The sequence below is a fragment of the Maniola hyperantus genome, chromosome 7 (assembly GCF_902806685.2).
Source record: "Maniola hyperantus chromosome 7, iAphHyp1.2, whole genome shotgun sequence".
Taxonomy (NCBI): Eukaryota; Metazoa; Arthropoda; class Insecta; order Lepidoptera; family Nymphalidae; genus Maniola; species Maniola hyperantus.
Genome location: NC_048542.1, coordinates 2,434,519 through 2,454,850, shown reverse-complemented (window position 1 = coordinate 2,454,850; position 20,332 = coordinate 2,434,519). Strand labels below are relative to the sequence as shown.

The 20,332-nt window shown below is 38.8% G+C and overlaps 1 protein-coding gene and 1 pseudogene across 1 annotated transcript; one reads left to right on the top strand and one right to left on the bottom strand.

Annotated features, from left to right (window-relative positions):
- Positions 1 to 2,695: 2,695 nt before the first annotated feature.
- LOC117983552 (transient receptor potential channel pyrexia-like) lies at positions 2,696 to 19,854 on the bottom strand (annotated as a pseudogene).
- LOC117983550 (dynein light chain roadblock-type 2-like) lies at positions 10,223 to 14,347 on the top strand. The gene is made up of 4 exons (XM_034970131.2): positions 10,223 to 10,415; positions 11,198 to 11,276; positions 13,907 to 14,007; positions 14,240 to 14,347. Exons 1-4 carry the CDS (start codon positions 10,392 to 10,394, stop codon positions 14,345 to 14,347), a joined length of 312 nt encoding a protein of 103 aa, XP_034826022.1. The 5' UTR covers positions 10,223 to 10,391.
- Positions 19,855 to 20,332: the final 478 nt, after the last annotated feature.

Here is a 20,332-nt window from a genome sequence, read left to right as displayed (position 1 = left end):
ACGCACAGCATTGCGTAACTGTACGTAGGCTACGTGAAGTTACTCAGTAGAAGTCATTGGAAAAAGTCAGCCAATTAATACAAATTGTAGTGTAGGTAGAAAAATAAACAGGAGACAAATGACACTTTTATATTGTTCGTCGTGTAAATTAACTTTAACTTCATCCTTGCAATAAAAACAAGCCGAAAATCTCACGCTCGCCCATTTTTCGTTCGATTCTACAATTGCTTGATGTCAGTTCCGACACGAGTTTTAATTACTTTTATAAAATAATTGGAACATTATGAAAGAACATCGCACATACGAGTATATGCGCAAGAACCGCAAGCACAAAAAGCGCACGAAATTATTATTTTGGACTATGCCACACATGACAGATACAATTCTATTCCGGGGCGGCGCGGCGCTTTTCTTGCATTTTAGATTATTATTAAATCATTTACCATCCTGCACCGGGTTAGCGCGGAGGCTGGGTGGTGTGCGGGGCGTCCCCACCCCGATTACCATCTCGACCTGTCGCTTACTATAGGCAGCCACAATATGTTGCAATATTAGCGTGATTTTGGTGCATTTCGTGCATTCGTTTGGCTCTGGCGGCACTTGGGTATCGTTTCGAGGTATGCAATCACCTTTAAATGGCCACGTCCAGTGTGGGTCGCAATTTGCGAAGCTTAAAGCGTAGTGACGAGTTTCCGAGCCAAAGTGCGATTAAAAGCAAACGAATATTAATTAAAAAACTTCTGCTTTTATTCACGCTGGTGGGTGGCACAAAATATAATCACTATTTAAGTTTGGGTTGAATTTGGCCGAGAAACATTTTGATTTAGGATTTGGTTTAGTTAGGTATTTATGTTATAACTATTAACATTAATACATTTTCACGATTGATAGAGGTTAAAAGGCCATTCCATGAAGAATTTTGGATTAGGTACAATAATTAATCATTTTGGTTGTACATAATCATGTAAATTTTAGAGCAAAATTTTTTTTAATGATCTACGTTTATAATAGGTTATTAATTATTATGAGTGTGTTTTGTACCTATACCTAATGCGCGACAGGTCGACATAGCAATCGGGGTGGGGACGCCTCGCACACCCGCACCCTGCACAGCCCCCGCGCTAACCCAGCGCGGGATAGCGCCTCATACCCCGATTACCATCTCAACCTGTCGCGTACTATATCAAAGTGTGACGCACCGTGCTCCCTATTTAACATGCAGGAAAATCAGCAATAAAATAATTTAATGATTACAACAGAAATCCTTCTACATGGCTTATTGGATATCTTTCAACCCGACATGTTTTTAAAAAGAGCAACCACTGAGTATCTTTTTAGTTTTTTTGATACAAAGGATATTTCGAACCAGTGCAGTGGTAGATTCACTAAACGTAAATTGGACCGTAATAATTTAATTTATTCACAAGCTAGCCCGCGACTTCATCCGCGTGGAATAAGGTTTTTCAAAAATCCCGTGGGAACTATTTGATTTTCCGGGATAAAAAGCCTATAGCCATAGCCTATGTCACTCTCCAGGTCTTTATCTATACCCATGCAAAAAATCACTCCAATCCGTTGCACCGTTGCGACGTGATTAAAGGACAAACCAACAAACAAGCACACTTTCACATTTATAATAAGGGTACTAATTTAAATCTGGTTCTAGCGGATTATATTAATTATTATTTTGCTTGTGAATAAAAATAATTCCTGATCCAGTGGCATTTGAGGAGCATAATCTGTTAATAGTTCCCGCTCAGTACTTACGCAATTAATGCTATTTTATGTTCGAGGTTCGAGATGTTTACAGATGCGGGCGATCTCGCCGTTTACGGCTACTATAAAGTTTGGCCCATTACGCGTAAAAGATGGCGGTTGGAATGACTTTCTCGTCGAGATATGTTTGAAACTTGACAGTGTCTGCACGGACTTAGAGAAGTTAGATATCGCAAGTTCTCCGCCCAATCGTAGCCGTAAGAGCCTATTTACACGATTGCCTCAAAAAAGAAATATAGTCCACTAGCTGATGCCCACGACTTCGTCCGCGTGGCCTACACAAATCTCAAACCCCTATTTCACCTCCTTATGGGTTTGAATTTTCAAAAATCCTTTCTTAGCGGATGCCTACGTCATAATAGCTATCTGCATGCCAAATTTCAGCCCGGTCCGTCCAGTAGTTTGAGCTGTGCGTTGATAGATCAGTTGATGTCAGTCAGTCAGTCAGTCAGTCACCTTTTCCTTTTATATATTTAGATGAGTTCTCACTAATTCTATCTTGAAAAATTATTTCTTGAAAATAATGTCGTAATTTATAGTTACGGAAAAGCTGCAGCAGCGCAATTACAACTTTGAATATTACGTACGTAATATAGAATTAAAAACTGTGATAGCCTAGTGGCGAGGACGTCCGCCTTCTAGTCGGAAGTCGGGGGTTCGATCCCGGGCACGCACCTCTAACTTTTCGGAGTTATGTGCGTTTTAAGTAATTATATATCAGTTGCCTTAACGGTGAAGGAAAACATCGTGAGGAAACCTGCAGGCCTGAGAGTTCTTCATAATGTTCTCAAAGGTGTGTGAAGTCTACCAAATGCACATGGTCAGGCGTGGTAGACTATGGCCAAAACCCTCCTTACTCTGAGAGGAGGCCCGTGCTCTGTAGTGAGCTGGCGATAGGTTGATGATGATGAATATAGAATTAAAAGTTTAAAAACCTTTTTATTTCATAACTAATAACTATTTCAAGACGCTCAAGTAGCATGAATAGAATAGAACTGACGCAGCTAAGTTGAAGAATAATATATGAACGTCCGAGAATCTTGGAAAGTTTTGAATTTAACATTGCAGAATCTGCAGAATCGAGATAAATGTTTAAGCAAGGATTGACTATTTTGTAGGTATGTAGCTACCTGCACTAAGTCATTCAAAGATAGGTTTATTTTCTACGTATAATAATAATACACAAGTTTCTGATTTTAAGTATGTACTTTTTTTTATAAACTACCAAGTTTACTTTCCAATCTACTTAAGAACTGTTTGATAGTTTCTATATCTAAGGACATTTGGTCCATTTTAACATTTAATTCATCTATAGATTTTGTGTCTTCTACGTGAGTCTCAGCCTCTCCTTTGACTTGTGTTAAGTTTTCATCTAAACTGTTAAGACGTTTCATTATGTCTTCAAATTTAATCTTTTGTATTGACTGTTGCTCTTTTTTATTTTCATACACTTTTTCAACTTCTCCGATTATCCTCTTCGTGATTACTTCATGCATCTCATCAATTTTTGTTCTGAAAGCTTCCAAATGAAATTCTTCTTCAAGTTGCTTCTTTTGTGCATTGGCCTTGTCTATGATTGCGTTCTTTAAGTAAGAAGGTAAAGATTTATGGAAACGAAATCTTGATATACCAGGGCAGAATGTTATAACTCCTGTTACATTTCTTTTACTTTTGATACGGTTATTCACACGTCTAGGTAGTATCATAGTGAAAAATTTATTGTAAACCAAGTTATCAAGTGTACTCAGGAATTCCACCTGCTTAACCAGTCTCCGTATATTTCCTAAGACTTCTAAGTCATTGATATCATTGACGGCAACACCGACCATTAGATTCATAAGGACAATCGCAGCTAAAATTAGAAAGACGAGAAATATTAGACGAACTATAACCAATGAGGTTGCGAGTTCCCGGGAATGTTCTTTGTCGAATAACGCAGAATAATCGAACTCTGAAGTCATCATGACCATTGTTTTGACAAAGGCCGCCCAGGGTCCATCGAATGGTATCTCAGAACGAAACTGTATCATGAAGCTGAGAGAGAATCCAACGACCAAAAACGCAAAGGTTAAGAGAATCTGCAAATAATACACATAACTAAATAAAAAAGATGAAAATTAAAAAAAGAAAACAATTTATTAAGGGAGGCACTTATTACCTTAACAACATTGGAAGCCACTTTTCCAAACATGAGGACGTAGTAACCCCAATTTGGAAATCTAGACAATAGAAACATGAGTTCTATCCAGGAACATAGTAAAGCACAAGTTGCAACATGTCTGGGCCATTCGGTTGTTTCTATTGATGTATCAATAGCAACTGTTAGTGGTAGAATCGCTGCCAGGGCTATTGACCAGAATTTGATCCAAGTCTCAAGTTGTAAGAAATATCTTATGCTCTTTACGTTCATGTAGAAGAGGATTTCCTGAAATTAAAATGAGTTTTGAAAAACTATACCAAAGTACAAATGTATAGGATTTCTTACTGTTTCTTGACTTACCTGTAGAATTATTAAAAAAATTGTAAAATAAATAAAATAACCCCAAAAATTTGGGTTTAATATTGCAGGTGGATTGTCTTGAGTGTCTTTGTAGAAGAAAACCGAAATAGTAAAAATTGTTAAGGAACCAACAAAAAGAGCATAAACAGCAATTATAGTGTAGAAGAATGGTAGTAAAGCCTTCCACTTTAGATATAAGAAACTTTCAACTAAAGGGTGGACCAGCAGTTTCAGTTGGCCAAATCTATTACCCGTTTTTATGAGAGCTTCTATAACTTTCATCTGTTCCATTTCACAAATTGTTGGCATTAATATTCTGTAATCCACAGTCACTTCACATTTTGAATCTTGAAAATTTTGAGAATTCGATGATATGTAGGCATCGAACACTTTTTCCATGAAACCCGTAGGTTTCGAAATATTATTAATGATCATGTCCATAGCCGACTTTCTGAACTTTTTAGGACCATCTGTATACGCTGATAAATCCGCTCCTTCTTGTAAAAGGAGCGATATGACATCTCTACTGCCATGATGACCAGCCGTGTGTAAAGGATACCAACCCATGTTGTTTACTTCATGCATAGTTGTCCTGTCATTAATCAGAATCACTTTAGCTACAGCCTCGAAGTTTTTTAACGCTGCTATATGTAACGGTGTAGATGATTTAAAAGGGCTATCCGTTGTTCTCAATCTTACATCTGCACCTTTTGATAGTAAATATTGGACACAGTCGACGCGATGATTTAAAACTGCTAAATGTATCGGACCTAAACCCCTTCGGTCTGCTGTTGTTAAATTATTTATCATATCTTCTGCGATACCATCGTCGTATTCTAATAAGTATTTTAAGACTTTTACGTCACCAAATTCAGCTGCTATATGCAGAACAGTTACATCTCCTGGCATAGTTAATTTTATCGACGCACCTTCATTGAGAAGTACTTCTACACAATTTAAATTTCCAAATAAAACTGCTTTAAACAAGGGCGTTTCTCCTTCTTTATTCTGACAGTCTATGTAATCTTTTTGTTTGGTTACACTTAAAATTTCATTAAGTACATCCAAATTACCTAGGGCTGCTGCACAGTGCATCGGTGTTTCACCATCATTTGCCTGAAATTAACCGTATTAAGTAACGACATATTGATTCATTTCTAGCTATATTGTATGGTTTAGTTTTATAAATTACCCTTATAGTGACATCTGCTCCTGCTTCCAAAGCAATGCATACTCCCGCAACCCAAGCAGCTTTGACAGCTGCCTGCAATACTGTGAAGCCATCTTTATCCTTAACATCTACCATAGCTCTTAACGGATCCGCATCTTTATATGGATAATTAGCTAAGATCTGTAATAATGAAACCGTATTAATAGTTAAGTTTAATAGGCTACTTGACAATTTTTTTAAGTTGGTCTTAAATGGTTAATATTTGTCCTATTATATCAAAAAAATTAACACTATATTTTTTTGCGCCCTAAAAACCGTAAAACTTTAATTTAAAAAAATATTTTTCTTAGACAGGTGAAAACACTGTCGGCCATGTTTGGAAAACACTGTCGGCCATGTTTGGCCGATGGTTATACTGTTGTTTACAAATGCATGACGTCAGAGCACAGATAATCTATCGGCCAAACATGGCCGACAGTGTTTTCACCTGTCTAAGAAAAATATTTTTTTAAATTAAAGTTTTACGGTTTTTAGGGCGCAAAAAAATATAGTGTTAATTTTTTTGATATAATAGGACAAATATTAACCATTTAAGACCAACTTAAAAAAATTGTCAAGTAGCCTATTATGAAGCCCTCCCGGCATCAGTTTTCCTCTCAAATTTTAATATAGCTTCAATTTGAGAGTAAATAGGCATTTTCTAGGCAAGCGCGCTTCATCTTAGCTGCATTATCACTTGCCAGGTCTGATTGCAGCCAAGCGCTAGGCTTTAACTTAAAGTTGTTGTAACTATTCTCTATCGTTTTTAAAAATATATTAGAGACTAGCACTTGGTTGCAACCAGACCTGCTGGCAAGTTATGATGCAGTCTAAGATGAAGCGCACTTGCCTAGTAAGATGCCTATTCACCTATTCACTTACCAACTTGATGACCTCCCTAGCGCAGTGGTAAGCGCTGTGGTCTTATTAGTGGAAGGTCCTGGGTTCGATTCCTGGCAGGGATTTGGAATTTTATTATTTCTAAATTTCTGGTCTGGTCTGGTGGGAGGCTTCGGCTATGGCTAGTTATCACCCTACTGGCCAAGCAATTTAGCGTTCCGGTGCGATGCCGTGTAGAAACCAAAGGGGCATGGGTTTAATAAAACCTGCCTTCCAGGTTAGCCCGCTTCCATCTTAGACTTCATCGTCACTTACCATCAGGTGAGGTTGCAGTCAAGGGCTAACTTTTATCTAAATAAAAAATAAACTATCTATTATTAAAAGTGGAAAGATATACATACTTTGAGAGTTTGTTCAAGCTCTTTATTAACGCATACATGCAGAGGCGTAAGCCCTTGAGAGTTCAGACAAGCAATAGACGCTCCAGCTTCCAGCAGTTGATTGATACAATCCATGTTAGACAGTTCTACAGCTGTATGTAAAGGAGTGTCTAGGTTCATTCCACAACTCTTCATGCTGTAATATTGAGCACCAGCGGTGACTAGCCGTTTGACCACGTCTGTAAAACTAAAAATGGAGTAGCATATTAAATTTTAATGGATGATGCCCGCGACTTAGTCCATGTAAGTTTCGTTTTTTTTTACAAATCCCGTGAGAACTCTTTAATTTTACGTGGAAAAAAGTAGCCTTTTTATTTCGAAGGTAATAACTATTTCGAGACGCTCAAAACTCATAAATAGAATAGAACTGACGCAAATCTCTTGATTTGCGTCAGTTCTATTCTATTGAGAAAGAATAATGGATAGTAATGGATAATTATGGACGTCCGAGACTGTTGGAAAATTCTGAATTTAATATTGCAGAATCTGTAGAATCGAGATGTATAAGATAATCTTTTAAAACTCTAATCTACTTAAAAACTTGTCCGTCCCTGGGATGCAAGGTATCACTGTACCCGTCGAAATCGGTAATGGTACCTAATAATCCAATTTCATTTTGAATATTAGGTACCATTACCGATGACTTGACCTGCATGACTTTATTTCGGCATAAGATAGACTAAATTATTTATTAACGTAACGTTCTACCTAGTTGTTACAGCTTTTAACCGTAAAATAATTAAGGTGAGTAATTTAACTGATTTTTTTGAGGTAAGTATATGAATTTATTTAGTATCGTGGGACTAATTATTATTAATGGTGGTATGTACTACGTACCCGATTTATACAATACAATATGTCGTTAAGCCACGAAATAAGCTTAAACTCATTTGTATAGTTTCATTCTTACTTTTTGCTGTTAATATCCTGGCCATAGTAGTATCCTGAGCCGGCTACGTCAAGTGGCGTTCGGCCCATCTCGTCCTCCATATTAGGGTTGGCCCCAGCAGCCAGCAGGAGTCTCGTGCAGTGGCGACGAGCGCATGAAGCTGCCACGTGGAGTGGCGTCCAGCCAGCTTGGAGCAAAGGCAGCTAAAAGATATAAAGTCTTTTGATCGCCCATCCACCATCAGTTTACACCTCCACTTTTAAACTTAAACCTACTTTTATATGTACCTTCAAGTAAAGAGTGAATAGGCATCTTATAGGCAAGCGCGCTCCAATTTAGGCTGCATCATCACCTGCCAGCAGGTCAATTTGCAGCAGGACTAATAAATTAAAAAAAAAAGCATTTAAAATCATCACTTACAGTCCCTTCGATATCCATGCAGTCGTGATCAATGTTGTCACTCCAAGTCTTGGGTAGGACGGTTTCGACACCCACCACGTTACACCGCACGTTCACCATCTCCTTGCTCAACTGGCTGATCTTCTTCACGTCTTCCTCCGCGTCGGAGGACATGTCGTCGTTGGCCACCCTTCGTTGGATATCTGATAAAAGTGTTATCGTTTTTGTATTTGGCGCCTTTTGAAATGGAAGTCGCATGACCTATTGCGTGGCGAGGCAGCCATCTTGAGTCGAGTGTATAAATACGGGTGGTTGATGGTTTTTGAGTTAGTCTTGTTCCGACGTAAGACTCGACCGACTATTAAATGCTTTTTGTGTTTAGGTCGCCATATTTTGATTGAGTGGTCTCAATAGCAATTGGGCCCTAATCAAGTGATGTTGCAGTTAAGTTATTATAAAAGGTAAACTCTCGATAAGCCTGTGCGTCTGTCACTTCTGGTATGTTTATAAAAGAAGTTATTTTTTTTTAATTCTTGTTCACAGTATCACAATGTGGTGGCATAAGATAAATAGCCTAGACAACATCGCTATCTATATAGATGGTGCTGTTATTAAATTAAAAACCACGAATTCACGGTTTTAGCATTTATTCCTTTACTTGTGCTATAAAACTACCTATCTACCAAATTTCAAGATTTTAGGTCAACGGGAAGTACCCTATAGGTTTTCTTGACAGACACGATGGACAGAAGGACAGATAGACAGACAGACAGATGGACAGACAGATGGACAGACAACAAAGTGATCCAATAAGGGTTCCTTTTTTCTTTTTAAGTACGGAACCCTAAAAAAGGATCTGTCATAGCTACTGCTCCCGGCATCCGAACGGCATCTCTTTATCGATAACGACTTCTGCAGCATTTTCACATCTTACTGATTTATGACTCAGTTCGCACGTTTGTAATGGCTCAAATATAGTTTTATTCGTATCTAAAGTAGTGATACATCTCTAGATGCTACAGAGATGAATGTCCTAAAATTTCAGTCATCGGCGAAGCGACATAGGTACGTCTCTAGAGAGCAATGGCAGTTTAGGAAAAGGGAAGGTCGGTGTGAGATAATTTCGTATGCCGCCGAGCGTGGGAAGAATCACAACCAGGGTTACGAGTTCGTGTAATCTGGTTCGCTTGTGATTTATTGTTTAGGTACATGTTTTACATGAGAGAAATATTTATTTTACATAATTTTTATTGTACCAAAATGAACGAGGTCAAGAGATTGTGAATATTAGGAATGTGGAACCATTAGAAAGGTTATATGAAAGCATTACGAAAGTCATAATATGTTTCTGAAGTTAGTAAGCAAATCGACATTAAGGTTACAAGCTTTAAATGTTAAAAATCTGTATAAGTTATTTGGGAAAATCACCCTTGGGGTTTGCAAATTTGCAATAAAGCCTATTCCGGGGGTCTGAGGTTCGATCCTAGGCACACATCTCCAGTGGCGTGCTCAAGCCGGGGTATGCATTTTATACCTATTCAGTTTTAATAAAAAATAAGCATTGAGCTATTAGGACTAAGGTAAGCAGTGCATTTATGCCTCTATGACCTGCACGTCACTGCGCATCTCTAACTTTTAGGATTTCTGTGCGATTTATGCAATTAATTATTATTTTAACGGTGAAGGAAAACATCGTGGGAAAACCTGAAAGCCTGAGAGTTTTCTATAATGTTCTCACAGGTGTGTGAAGTCTGCCAATTGGCACTTAGCCAGCGTGGTGGACTATGACCTAATGGCGATGAGTTCATAATATTATGATGATAAGATTTACAACTACCTTATGTATGCCAGTTCAATAAATAATTAGTGTAGGTCAAGTAAGTCCCGCAAATAGCTAATGCGCGTGGCCGCCATTTTAGTGACATCAGCACTAGACTGAAGTTTCGAACTGATGGTAGGTATATTTTTACCAAAGATTTTTACTTAAATATACGTCAAATGTCGTCATTTCGATGTTAATGAGACATGGTTCCAGCGCAACAGCAATTTGCGGGACCTATACAAGGCCAATCATTTAAGAAATCTTCGTGCTCTATGCTTTCTCTTTTGAAAAATTTTGAGATAGAGAATAAAATTACTTATTGGCAGATGTTAACAAACCAGTGTCAGCTTGTTTTGTATTTGTTTTGATATGGTTCGTGCGAACAGAAGCAGTATTATAATTATTTTATTATAATAAATTAGCATACTGGGGTGCTTTAGTGAGGTTGTTAAGACGTGGAATTTAATAAAGCTGTCGTTTTATAAGTCCTGCAGTAGGGCCGTTGGTGGTAAATCATGGAAATAGCCCAGAATTTTATGGTTAGTACTTCAGAGAGAGTGGCTCGGTTTAGTGGTGTCGTAAATTTTAAATTGTAAAACATTATTGGCCCCTTTCATTTTATTTTCCACTTTTAATTATACTACAATACGCGTAGGCGTTTTTATTTATTGGTTTTTAAACGCATTTAAAAAGTGCCGAGAAGCCGTGTTAGGGTGCTTGTCTATTGATACATCGATGATTGAAGCGGAGCGGAGCGGAGATGGGTATAGTTGACCAATCAGAGTTTTGTCAGATGTCACAATAAAATCATGTTATTTACTGACAATCTGATTGGTTTGCTCAACACATCTCTACTCCGCACCACTTTAGTGGACAGGCATCCTAACACTTAAGAAAAAAGTTAGGTAGGTACCTACACACGATAATACACAAGATCAGCGAATTTCCCAAACCTTTTCTAGCCTAGAAATTTTCCACGCTCGAAGGGGAAAAAAAGTCTTTCCGAGCTAATGAGATGAAAAATAAGTAGTTGTTACTTACTTTAATTTTGATATTTGATAAAACTAGCTTATACGCGTGGACTACACAAATTTCAAACCCCCATTTAACCCACTTGGGGGTAGAATTTTGAAAAATCCTTTCTTAGTGGAGGATACAGCTACTGGATGTGTTCTATGTAAATACATAGAACACATCCTCCAAATTTCATGTCTCTAGGAAAAGTGGTTTAGGCTGTGCGTTGATATATAAGTCAGTCAGTCAGTCAGGACTTTGAATTTTGTATATATAGATAAATTACCTAATAAATGAATTATTTCAGGGCCCCCTCGCTACCAACACTATGACCCGAATTAATGAAAATGGAAACGTTGTAGGAACTATTATTGTCAACCGTGAAGGTATTGACAGATTTTTTCTCGTTGTATAGAAGCAGGCGTTACTTTGCGGAAGTCCATGATATACAATGAACCAAAAGCTTAATTTGCTATAATCCGCTGAAATAGGTCGAACCTATTCCACCTATACTCATATTCCTCCTATCCTATATAAGTAGGTCCTATTCGACCTATTTCAGCGGATTATAGCAAATTAAGCTTTTGGTTCATTGTAAATTTTTTCTCATTAAATTAATGTTTTAAATTAATGTGCGCGAATGGCTTTACAAGTTTTCAAGAGGGGAGCAAATATTGATTCCATACTTTGGTTATGAAGGTTTGGTATAATAAGTACTGCCTTTGCTTCGCCCTTGAAGATTTGCAGAAAATCCCTTGGGAGTGGAATTTTCAGAAATCCTGAAATATGTTGTGCGAGTCTTCTCCGTTAGCCTAAGACCAGTACCTGTAGTATAAGACTTTACGTCTCACCAAACGTTGCTAGAATTCGAGAATCGAAACAAAATAACATCAAAGTAAAATGGACCTAAAGGGCCTTGAATTGAAGTCAAAAATTCAATGCCACTGACTTTAATTTCGCAACGTTTCCGCTTGGAGCGCTGGCTGTAGATGTGTAGACAAACTTGAGCTTTAAAACAAGGCTTTTAAGATCCAGTTTACTATAACGCGGAAGTATTTCGACTCTCGAATTCTAGCAACGTTTGGTGAGACGTAAAATCTTATACTACGGGTACAGACGGAGATACGGGCCTCGACGCGTGGCCTTTTGACCCGGGTGGGACGCAGGGTAACTTAGCGCCCCGGTGATGGTGTTTAAGCCGGTATCACGCTGGCTAAGGCCTGCCACTCTTGGCTTGGGACGTTAGGGCATGTTGTCGAGTCGGATTGCTCTCCGTACTGCGGGCGATGACTCTGAAATGTCCTGTTCCAGATTTTGATCCTGAAACATTTCTTCATTTTTAACCGAAAGCTAATGTACCTACTACCTACCTACCTTCTATTTTTTATTTTTTTTATTCGGATACAAGTTAGCCCTTGTCTGCAATCTCATCTGGTGAATGATGTAGTCTAAGATTGAAGTGGGCTAATCTGGAAGGGGTATGGCTGTTTTTATTAAACCCATACTACACCTTTGATTTCTACACGGCATCGTACCGGAACGCTTCATCGCTTGGCGGCACGGCTTTGCCTGTAGGGTGGTAACTAGCCACTGCCGCAGCCTCCCACCTGACCAGACCAGAAATTGAGAAATTGTAATATTCCAACCCCCTGCCGGTATCAACCCGGGACCTCCCACTAATAAGAATTACACAGCGCTTACCACTGCGCCAGGGAGGTCGTCGATAATTATAACTTGAACTATAACTTTCAAGATTTACCTAACTTAAAACATAACGAATTTTCATACAAACTGTTCTAAAAACCTGAGCGCCTACGTTATAAAAGAAACCTAAGTAGGTACTATCAAAATTTCAAGTTTCTAATCCTAGTAGTTTGTGCTGTGCGTTGACAGATCAGCCAATCAGTCAGTTAGAACATGTTTTTATAGATTGTAGGAATGCTAAATCGTGAATTTCCAAGAGTTTTCCGTCTGTTCACAGCTAATTTCCCACTGGTTCAAAAAGATCTTACAAAAGATTCTACCTTGAAGTGTAATCTTAGTATGTACTTAACTTTTTTACTTCACGGTGGTCAGAGATAAAATGACTCGCCGGTCAACAAAGAGCTACATTATCCATAATACGAATAGTTGCAGCAATAAACTGTCTCCCAAGAAATTATGACAGTCATTTCCCGCGCTACAGCAGCTACAGACGGGAGTGAGCATCTGGCACCGTCTGTTCGTCGGTTATCTGTTGTACAACTGTGAAATAAAATGGGACTTCGCGTTTCATAATGTACCTATCAAGGAATTTATCTTTTAAGACTTAACCGGGAAGTTTTCCTTGAATAAATAGTAGTCTAGATATTTTTTTAATACCTTGGATGCATTCTAGAAAAAGCAACTACAGATTTCCAATGTTTTCTGACTGACCTTTCTATGTCAGACAAGTAAAAACGGGTGTCTTCACAAGTAACTGCATAAGAAACCTACCTGCACAAAAGAAATTGGGTTTTTCTTGTCCACTTAAGCACTTATAAAAATACAGAACCTCCTTTTTTAAAGTCGGTTAAATAGACATGCTTAGTACGTGAGTAAAACCATAGACTAACAAAACCGTTAAACGTTGGATAAAATAAGGTTTCCGTGTCAATAAAGTGCGGTGCTGCCTCCTTAGCACGAAAGTGGTGATTGCTACATTTGCCATGGTTGTGATTGGCCAAATATGTGGTATTCTTGCTGCAACTGTGTATTTTTTATCAGGCTTGCGTTCGACGACAATCATGCTTAAAAAAGCAATGATGAGGTCTAGGTTACCGCCTAATAGATGCCTATCCACTCTCTTGCTTTGAAGGTTTACTATTTTATTCACTCTTACTTTAGCAAATCTCGTTCCAAACATTAGACACGCAGCGCACTTAGGTATATTCCTTAGTATTATTTGCGGCCAACAACACGTGAGCAGCGAATACAGCTGGTATATCACCTCTACAGTAGGATACGCCGTTTTAAGGAGTAGGTAACTTTGTTACAGGTTTTCCGGAGACCACAACGTTGGACAGCTTGACAGCAGCGACCTATTCCACACACATGAGAAACTTGTCGCATCATGCATCTAATGCTTTAAAAGAAATAGTAAGAATTTTTTGATGTATAGGAGATACGCAATGAAGCGGACGCGTTTTGAAATGGTCAGTGTCTGTTTTAGCTACAGTTTTTGACCGAATTAAGTCAGCACTAGCCACTATAGACTATACCACAAAGATGGCAGTTCCCGGCGAATACTTGTGTTGATAAGTGTGCCTTAAAAGTTTTTGTCGAAAAAAAGTTAAAAAAAGGTAAAGTATTATAGTTTTTAACCTTTCAGGATGTCACAGACGAGCTGGTGGTGCTGCGCCTCGTCAGCAAGAAGTCTGAAGCTGTGGTGGCACCAGACCATGAATTTCATTTGATTGTCGTTATGAGGAAAACTTAGATTTCTTAATATTTTAAAATTAAATGACAGAAAATTGTAGTAGGAAAAAGAATCGTTTATTTTTCAGGGTCCCGTACCCGGAGGGTGCCAGCAGGACCTTATTACTAACTCCACTGTCCGTCCGTCCGTCCGTACGATTGAGCGCTTTATATAATACTAGACTAGATGATGCCCACGACTTCATCCGCGTGGATTTAGGTTTTTAAAACCCTGCAGGGACTCTTTGATTTTCCAGGATAAAAGTAGCCTATGTCCTTCCCCGGGATGCAAGCTATCTCTGTACCAAATTACGTCAAAATCGGTTGAACGCATAGGCCGTGAAAAGCTAGCTGACAGACAGACAGACAGACACACTTTCGCATTTATAATATTATAGTATGGATTGCGATATGGACCGTATAATATTACAATGTAACTTTTTCACTTCTTTTATATTCTTACAAAAACTACGTGACTGGGCTTGTGTTCTCCAAAAAAAATCATCTTTCTTCGCCATAATATCATATCATTGATAAATAGCCAAAGAAAAATATATTTCGTTTAACTTTTTGCTTACTTAGGATTACGTAATAAATCATGAAGATTTGTACTTTCTTTCGCATTGGTATTGTTTTTCACAATACCAATTCGATTATTGGCGATGAATTGAGCCTTAAAGCTGAGCTAGGCTATTGTTTTTCCGATTACTTCGAAGAAATCTTGGTTGCGAAAATAATACCTCTGGCAATTGGTTGTTATAAAATACTAGCTGAACCGCCCCGGCTTCGCTCGGGTGGAGTTTAGAAAATTGAGGGGGAGATTGAATTAAAATTTTCTCTCCGTAAGAACCATCCTCGTACTTCAAGGAATATTATAAAAAAAGAATTAGCGAAATCGGTTCAGCTGTTCTCGAGATTTGCGATGACCAACACATTTAATGATTCATTTTTATATTATAGATCACCTTATGTAATACAGTAATTAAACTTTCATTTAGTGTCCGACTCTAGTGGCCGACCTATTACTGAGCATAGGTCTTCTCTCAGAATGAGAAGGGTTTAGGCCAAAGTCTATTACGCTGGTCAAGTGCGGATTGGCAGACTTCACACACCTTTCAGAAAAATACAATTAGTTAAGTACCTATAGCAAATAGAACTAGCAACCTTGCAATATATTATGTACTAACATCTTATTGTAAAAAGTGATTCTGCAAAATATAAAGAACTAGATAATGCCCGCGACTTCGTCCGCGTGGATTTAGGTTTTTAAAATCCCGTCGGATCTCTTTAATTTTCCGGGATCAGAAGTAGCCTATGTCCTTCCCCGGGATATAAGCTATCCCTATTCAAATCGGTTTAACTAGCAGACAGACAGACAGACAGACAGACAGACACACTTTCGCATTTATAATATTAGTATGGGTTTCAGAATTAAAAATTCTCTAGGGAATTCTCTGAGTAGGAACTTAGTATCTGTTATATTACCTTACCGTACAGTGTTTTTTATTACAATGGCACTTCAACATCCTGGCATTCTTTTTAGTGGAGCTAGATTGCGAAATAAATCTAAGGAGGTATAGTACGCGACAGGTTGAGATGGCAATCGGGGTATGACGCGGGGGGATGCTCCGCACACCCACACATCACCCGCGCTCGCACGCACCAGATTAGCGCGGGTGCTGTGCGGGTGTGCGGGGCGTTACCTCTCCAATTGTCATCTCGACATGTCGCGTACTCTACCTACCAACTAACAAAGAAAAAAGGTATGAAAATAAGTGTTAAGATCTCAGGTCGCTTTCAAGATGACAGTACAATTTACCCTTCCGGAAAATCCAGTAAAATGGCCATTTGTCTGGCATTCCCCCGCAAATGCAGCCAGATGTAGCGGCGAGCGGCCGAGCCTGTCTTGCCGGCACTTCTCTGCGCCGAATTTGAGGAGAAGCTCCAATGAGTCTCCTCCCAGCATGGCTGCCATGTGGCAGGCTGATACCAGGTCCTGACGGCATGTTGCGTTGGGGTTAGCGCCGGCTTGGAGTAATCTAGAACAATAGTCATAATATTTTAGTGACTGAAAGGTGGGTGACTGAAAACTTTTTGGGTCAACTGCATTCGCAATACTCTTTTTTATCGTCTTTGAATGTTTCGGGTTCCAAGTTACGTGAGGTAATTTAAACAAAAAGGATGTTATCCGTTCCTTCTTTCTCTTCTGACGTGCTAGAAGAAGGCATTTCGCGTCGTTAATTCGAATTACAGTTCGCTCCTTAACTTTTGAGCTTTTGAAGCCTAAATGCGGTGGGCAATCAGGTTCTTTCACAAAGCTTGCACTAGGTGACCCCTATCATAACTTGTTTGTTGTCATCTCCTAGACCATTCTGCTAAATGAGGCGCAGGCATTGATTCTGGTGTTGTGTAGTGTAGGTATAGTGTATATGATGATTCGATTGTTTTCCCTGGGTTTTAATGGACACTCACCTATCTACTTCTTCCACATTATGGGCCTCAATAGCTTCAAGCAGTTCGGTGTTCAGGCGGCCCAGTCGGCGGTCGTTGCGTCGCCATCTCTTAGACCACTCTGCGGAGTCGGGCGCTGGCGTCGAGTCTGGTGTGTAGATTGTCGATGATGACCCGATTGGCTGTATTTGGAGTGGTGTGTATGCGGGAGGTGCACTGAAATCATAAGAGTGAAGGTAATAAAACAAGAATCCTTGATTGATTTGGCGGCCTCCCGGGCGCAGTGGTTAGCGCCTGTGGTCTTATAAGTGGGACATTCCGGGTCCTATTACCAGCAGAATTTAGAAATTTATATTTTCTAAATTGTCTCAGGTCTGGGATCTAAAATTTTTAGTTTACTAGCTGATGCCAGCGACTTCGTCCGCGTGGAATTAGGTTTTTAAAACCGTGGGAACTCTTTGATTTTCCGGGATACAAAGTAGCCTATGTCACTCTCAAGGTCTTTATCTATACCCATGCAAAAAATCACGTCAATCCGTTGCACCGTTGCGACGTGATTGAAGGACAAACCAACAAACAAACACACATTCGCATTTACAATAATACCTACTGATACGAGATCATATTCCAATAGTAAGTAGTAAGTTAATCTTCTATTTTGTCGATAAGGAACGTAACTTACGGTGTGGTTCCGTTATTTTTAAGAACAGGTTTTCTCGGCCTGGGCGATCGCAGTTGCCTGTTATTGTGTTGAGACAGGAGTGTTGCATTTTCGTCTTCTTCGGGAATCGCTTGTTCTACATCTGAAAGTGTTTTAGTGTTTAAACTATCGTAGGTGAATTCCACTGTACGTAATATCTTTCATCCGGCTATACTCACGTGTTTAGTCGATGTTTGTCGCATCGCAGGGCAGTCTTAACCGCGACGCGTGCTTGAACTGACTCCCTTTGAAAAAGGACTCCGGATGGGTTCGAAACTAGTCGGGTTAACGTCGACTAAACACGTGAGTATAGCCGGATGAGAGAAAGTGTTTTTATATTTTTTTACATAGTTGTAGAAACCCTACTCCTGACACATTTAAAATCCGTCAAGTTCGAGTCGGGTTTTCACATAAAGGGTTCATACCATCGTACAAGAAATGACACTTTTTTATGGTGTAACCACAAAATCACGGTTTTAAAATGTTTCTCTTCACGTGTGCTAATATGTATTGCTATATTTCATCAATCTAGGTCAACGGGAAGTACCCTATGGGTTTTAATTTCCTTGACGAATCTCGACTCTCGACTTACTACACTTAATGTTTTCAAAATAGTGTCTAACAGCCGTACTCAGAGTCGCTTAATCGTTATTAAAGTTTAGTTAAAACGAGACAGAGCTATACCTATCTCTCACATAAATCTGTCTCGTTTTAACTCAATCTTAAGTAACGATTTGCGACTCTGAGTACGGCGGAAAGTCTGCCAATCCATACTTGACCAGCGTCTTAGACTATGGTCTAAACTCTACTGATTCTGAGAGACCTGTGTTCAGTAATGGGCTGGTGATGGGTTAGTGAATATTTTATTATGCGTTAGGTATATTATTTTACTACCGACCGCCCGCGATTTTGCTCCCGTGGGAATTACCAATATCCAGCCTTATTCCTTATCCACATTATAATAAAGGGAACCTCTATGCAAAACAGCATTCTAGGTTCAAAGGTTGGGCTGGGCGTTGATGAGTTAGTCAGTGAATGAGTCAGAACTTGGCTTTTTACATAACACCTATATTTAGACATTTTATGTACGTACCTTTTAAAAATAACGCATTATAATATATAGATTTCTTCGACATTTAAATAAAACACTTTGGTAACTTTGGGTAGTTATAAATTAATTCGCCACTGTTTAACATTCCACTTGCACTTTTTTGATAACATTTAAAACGTTTATATGTGAACATGTTGGGGTAAAAGTTTAATCAGCATCAAATGTGTTTATTTGTTACTTAAATTCAAACTTGTGTAGAAAATCGCGTGCACTAATGTTTTTTTTTGTTGTTTTATGCTATTTTAAACAGAGGAAACTGTATTTAGGTTAAGATTTTAGTAGATACAACAGTGTAACAGACTTGTGACTATAAGGAAAGATAAACAATGTTATGGTAAGCAGTTGAGATTGTGCTAACAACCGAGTCGAAGGTCATTTAGGTAGTATCCAGTGATGCATGACCATATCTATTTGGTTCCATTTATTAACATTTTACACAAAATATTAAGGTAGGTACACATCCATAATAATGTCATACTCATAAATGCAAAAGTGTGTTTGTCCTGTCTGTCTCGGTCTGTCTGCTAGCTTTTCACAGTCCATCCCGTATAACCGATTTCGATGAATTTGATATTATTTACACTTTACAGAGATAGCTTGCATCCCGGGAAAGGACATAGGCTACTTTTGATACCGGAAAATCAAAAAGTTTCCACGGGATTCTAAAAAACCTAAATCCACGCGGATGAAGTCGCGGGCATCATCTAGTACCTAATATTATCATCATCATCATCAACCCATCTGCCGAGTGCCGACCCACTGGGTACTGAGCACGAGTCTCCTCTCAGAATGAGAAGGTTTTCGGCCATGCTGGCTCAGTGCGGCTTGGCAGATTTCACGCACCTTTGAGAGCATTATGTAAAATTCTCAGTCATGCAGGTTTCCTGTTGTTCTGTCGTTGTGCTGTTCCTGTTTCAATATTTTCCTTCACCGTTAAAGCAAGTGATACTTAATTGCTTCGAATGAACATAGCTCCGAAAAACAAGAGGTTCGTACCCGGGATCGAACCGTGATTTCTCTTTAATAATGAATTCGAGCCCCATAAACTACCGCTATACAAAAAAATCACATCATTTTATTACGATAGTCTAAGACCCTATTGTAGATTATTGTTTGAAGGCGATCGCGGGTTGTCACGAAGTTATAATCGGGCTTCAAAAGTAGGTACACCTACCTCTAGATTTAGGCATTTTTATGTACTACAATCTACAATGCACAGTCACATACCTATTTTTCTAGGCATCACTGCACTGCACTGTTTTATTTACTCATAGTAATCCACCACGCAGTGTCATCAAAATAAAATAATAAAATAAAAATCTTTTTTATTCGAATACACTTTTACAAGAAAACGTGAAAATATGTTTTAAACTAAGTATACATATAAGTAATGATTAGGGTTATCAATTCTTGAAATAGTTTGCCTTATAGACATTTGCGTACATAGAATTCATAATGTTTAGATGCGGTCAAATTAAAATCTGGTGGCACGGGAGTGCCACCACCAAGTCGAGCAAGGCGGCACATTATAATTTAATTGAATCTAAATATATTATATAAAACTAAAAGGTGACTGACTGACTGACTGACTGATCTATCAACACACAGCTCAAACTACTGGACGGATCGGGCTGAAATCTATTATGACGTAGGCATCCGCTAAGAAAGGATTTTTGAAAATTCAACCTCTAAGGGGTTTGAAATTTGTGCAGTCCACGCGGACAAAGTCACGGGCATAAGTTAGT

Bases quoted from the DNA above. Each gene is read 5' to 3' on its own strand.
- LOC117983550 (XM_034970131.2), top strand. From the start codon at position 10,392: ATGGAAATAGCCCAGAATTTTATG. The intron at 10,416-11,197 runs GTTAGTACTTCA...GAATTATTTCAG, and splicing joins AAATAGCCCAGAATTTTATG to GGCCCCCTCGCTACCAACAC. The intron at 14,008-14,239 runs GTAAGAATTTTT...TTAACCTTTCAG, and splicing joins CTAATGCTTTAAAAGAAATA to GATGTCACAGACGAGCTGGT.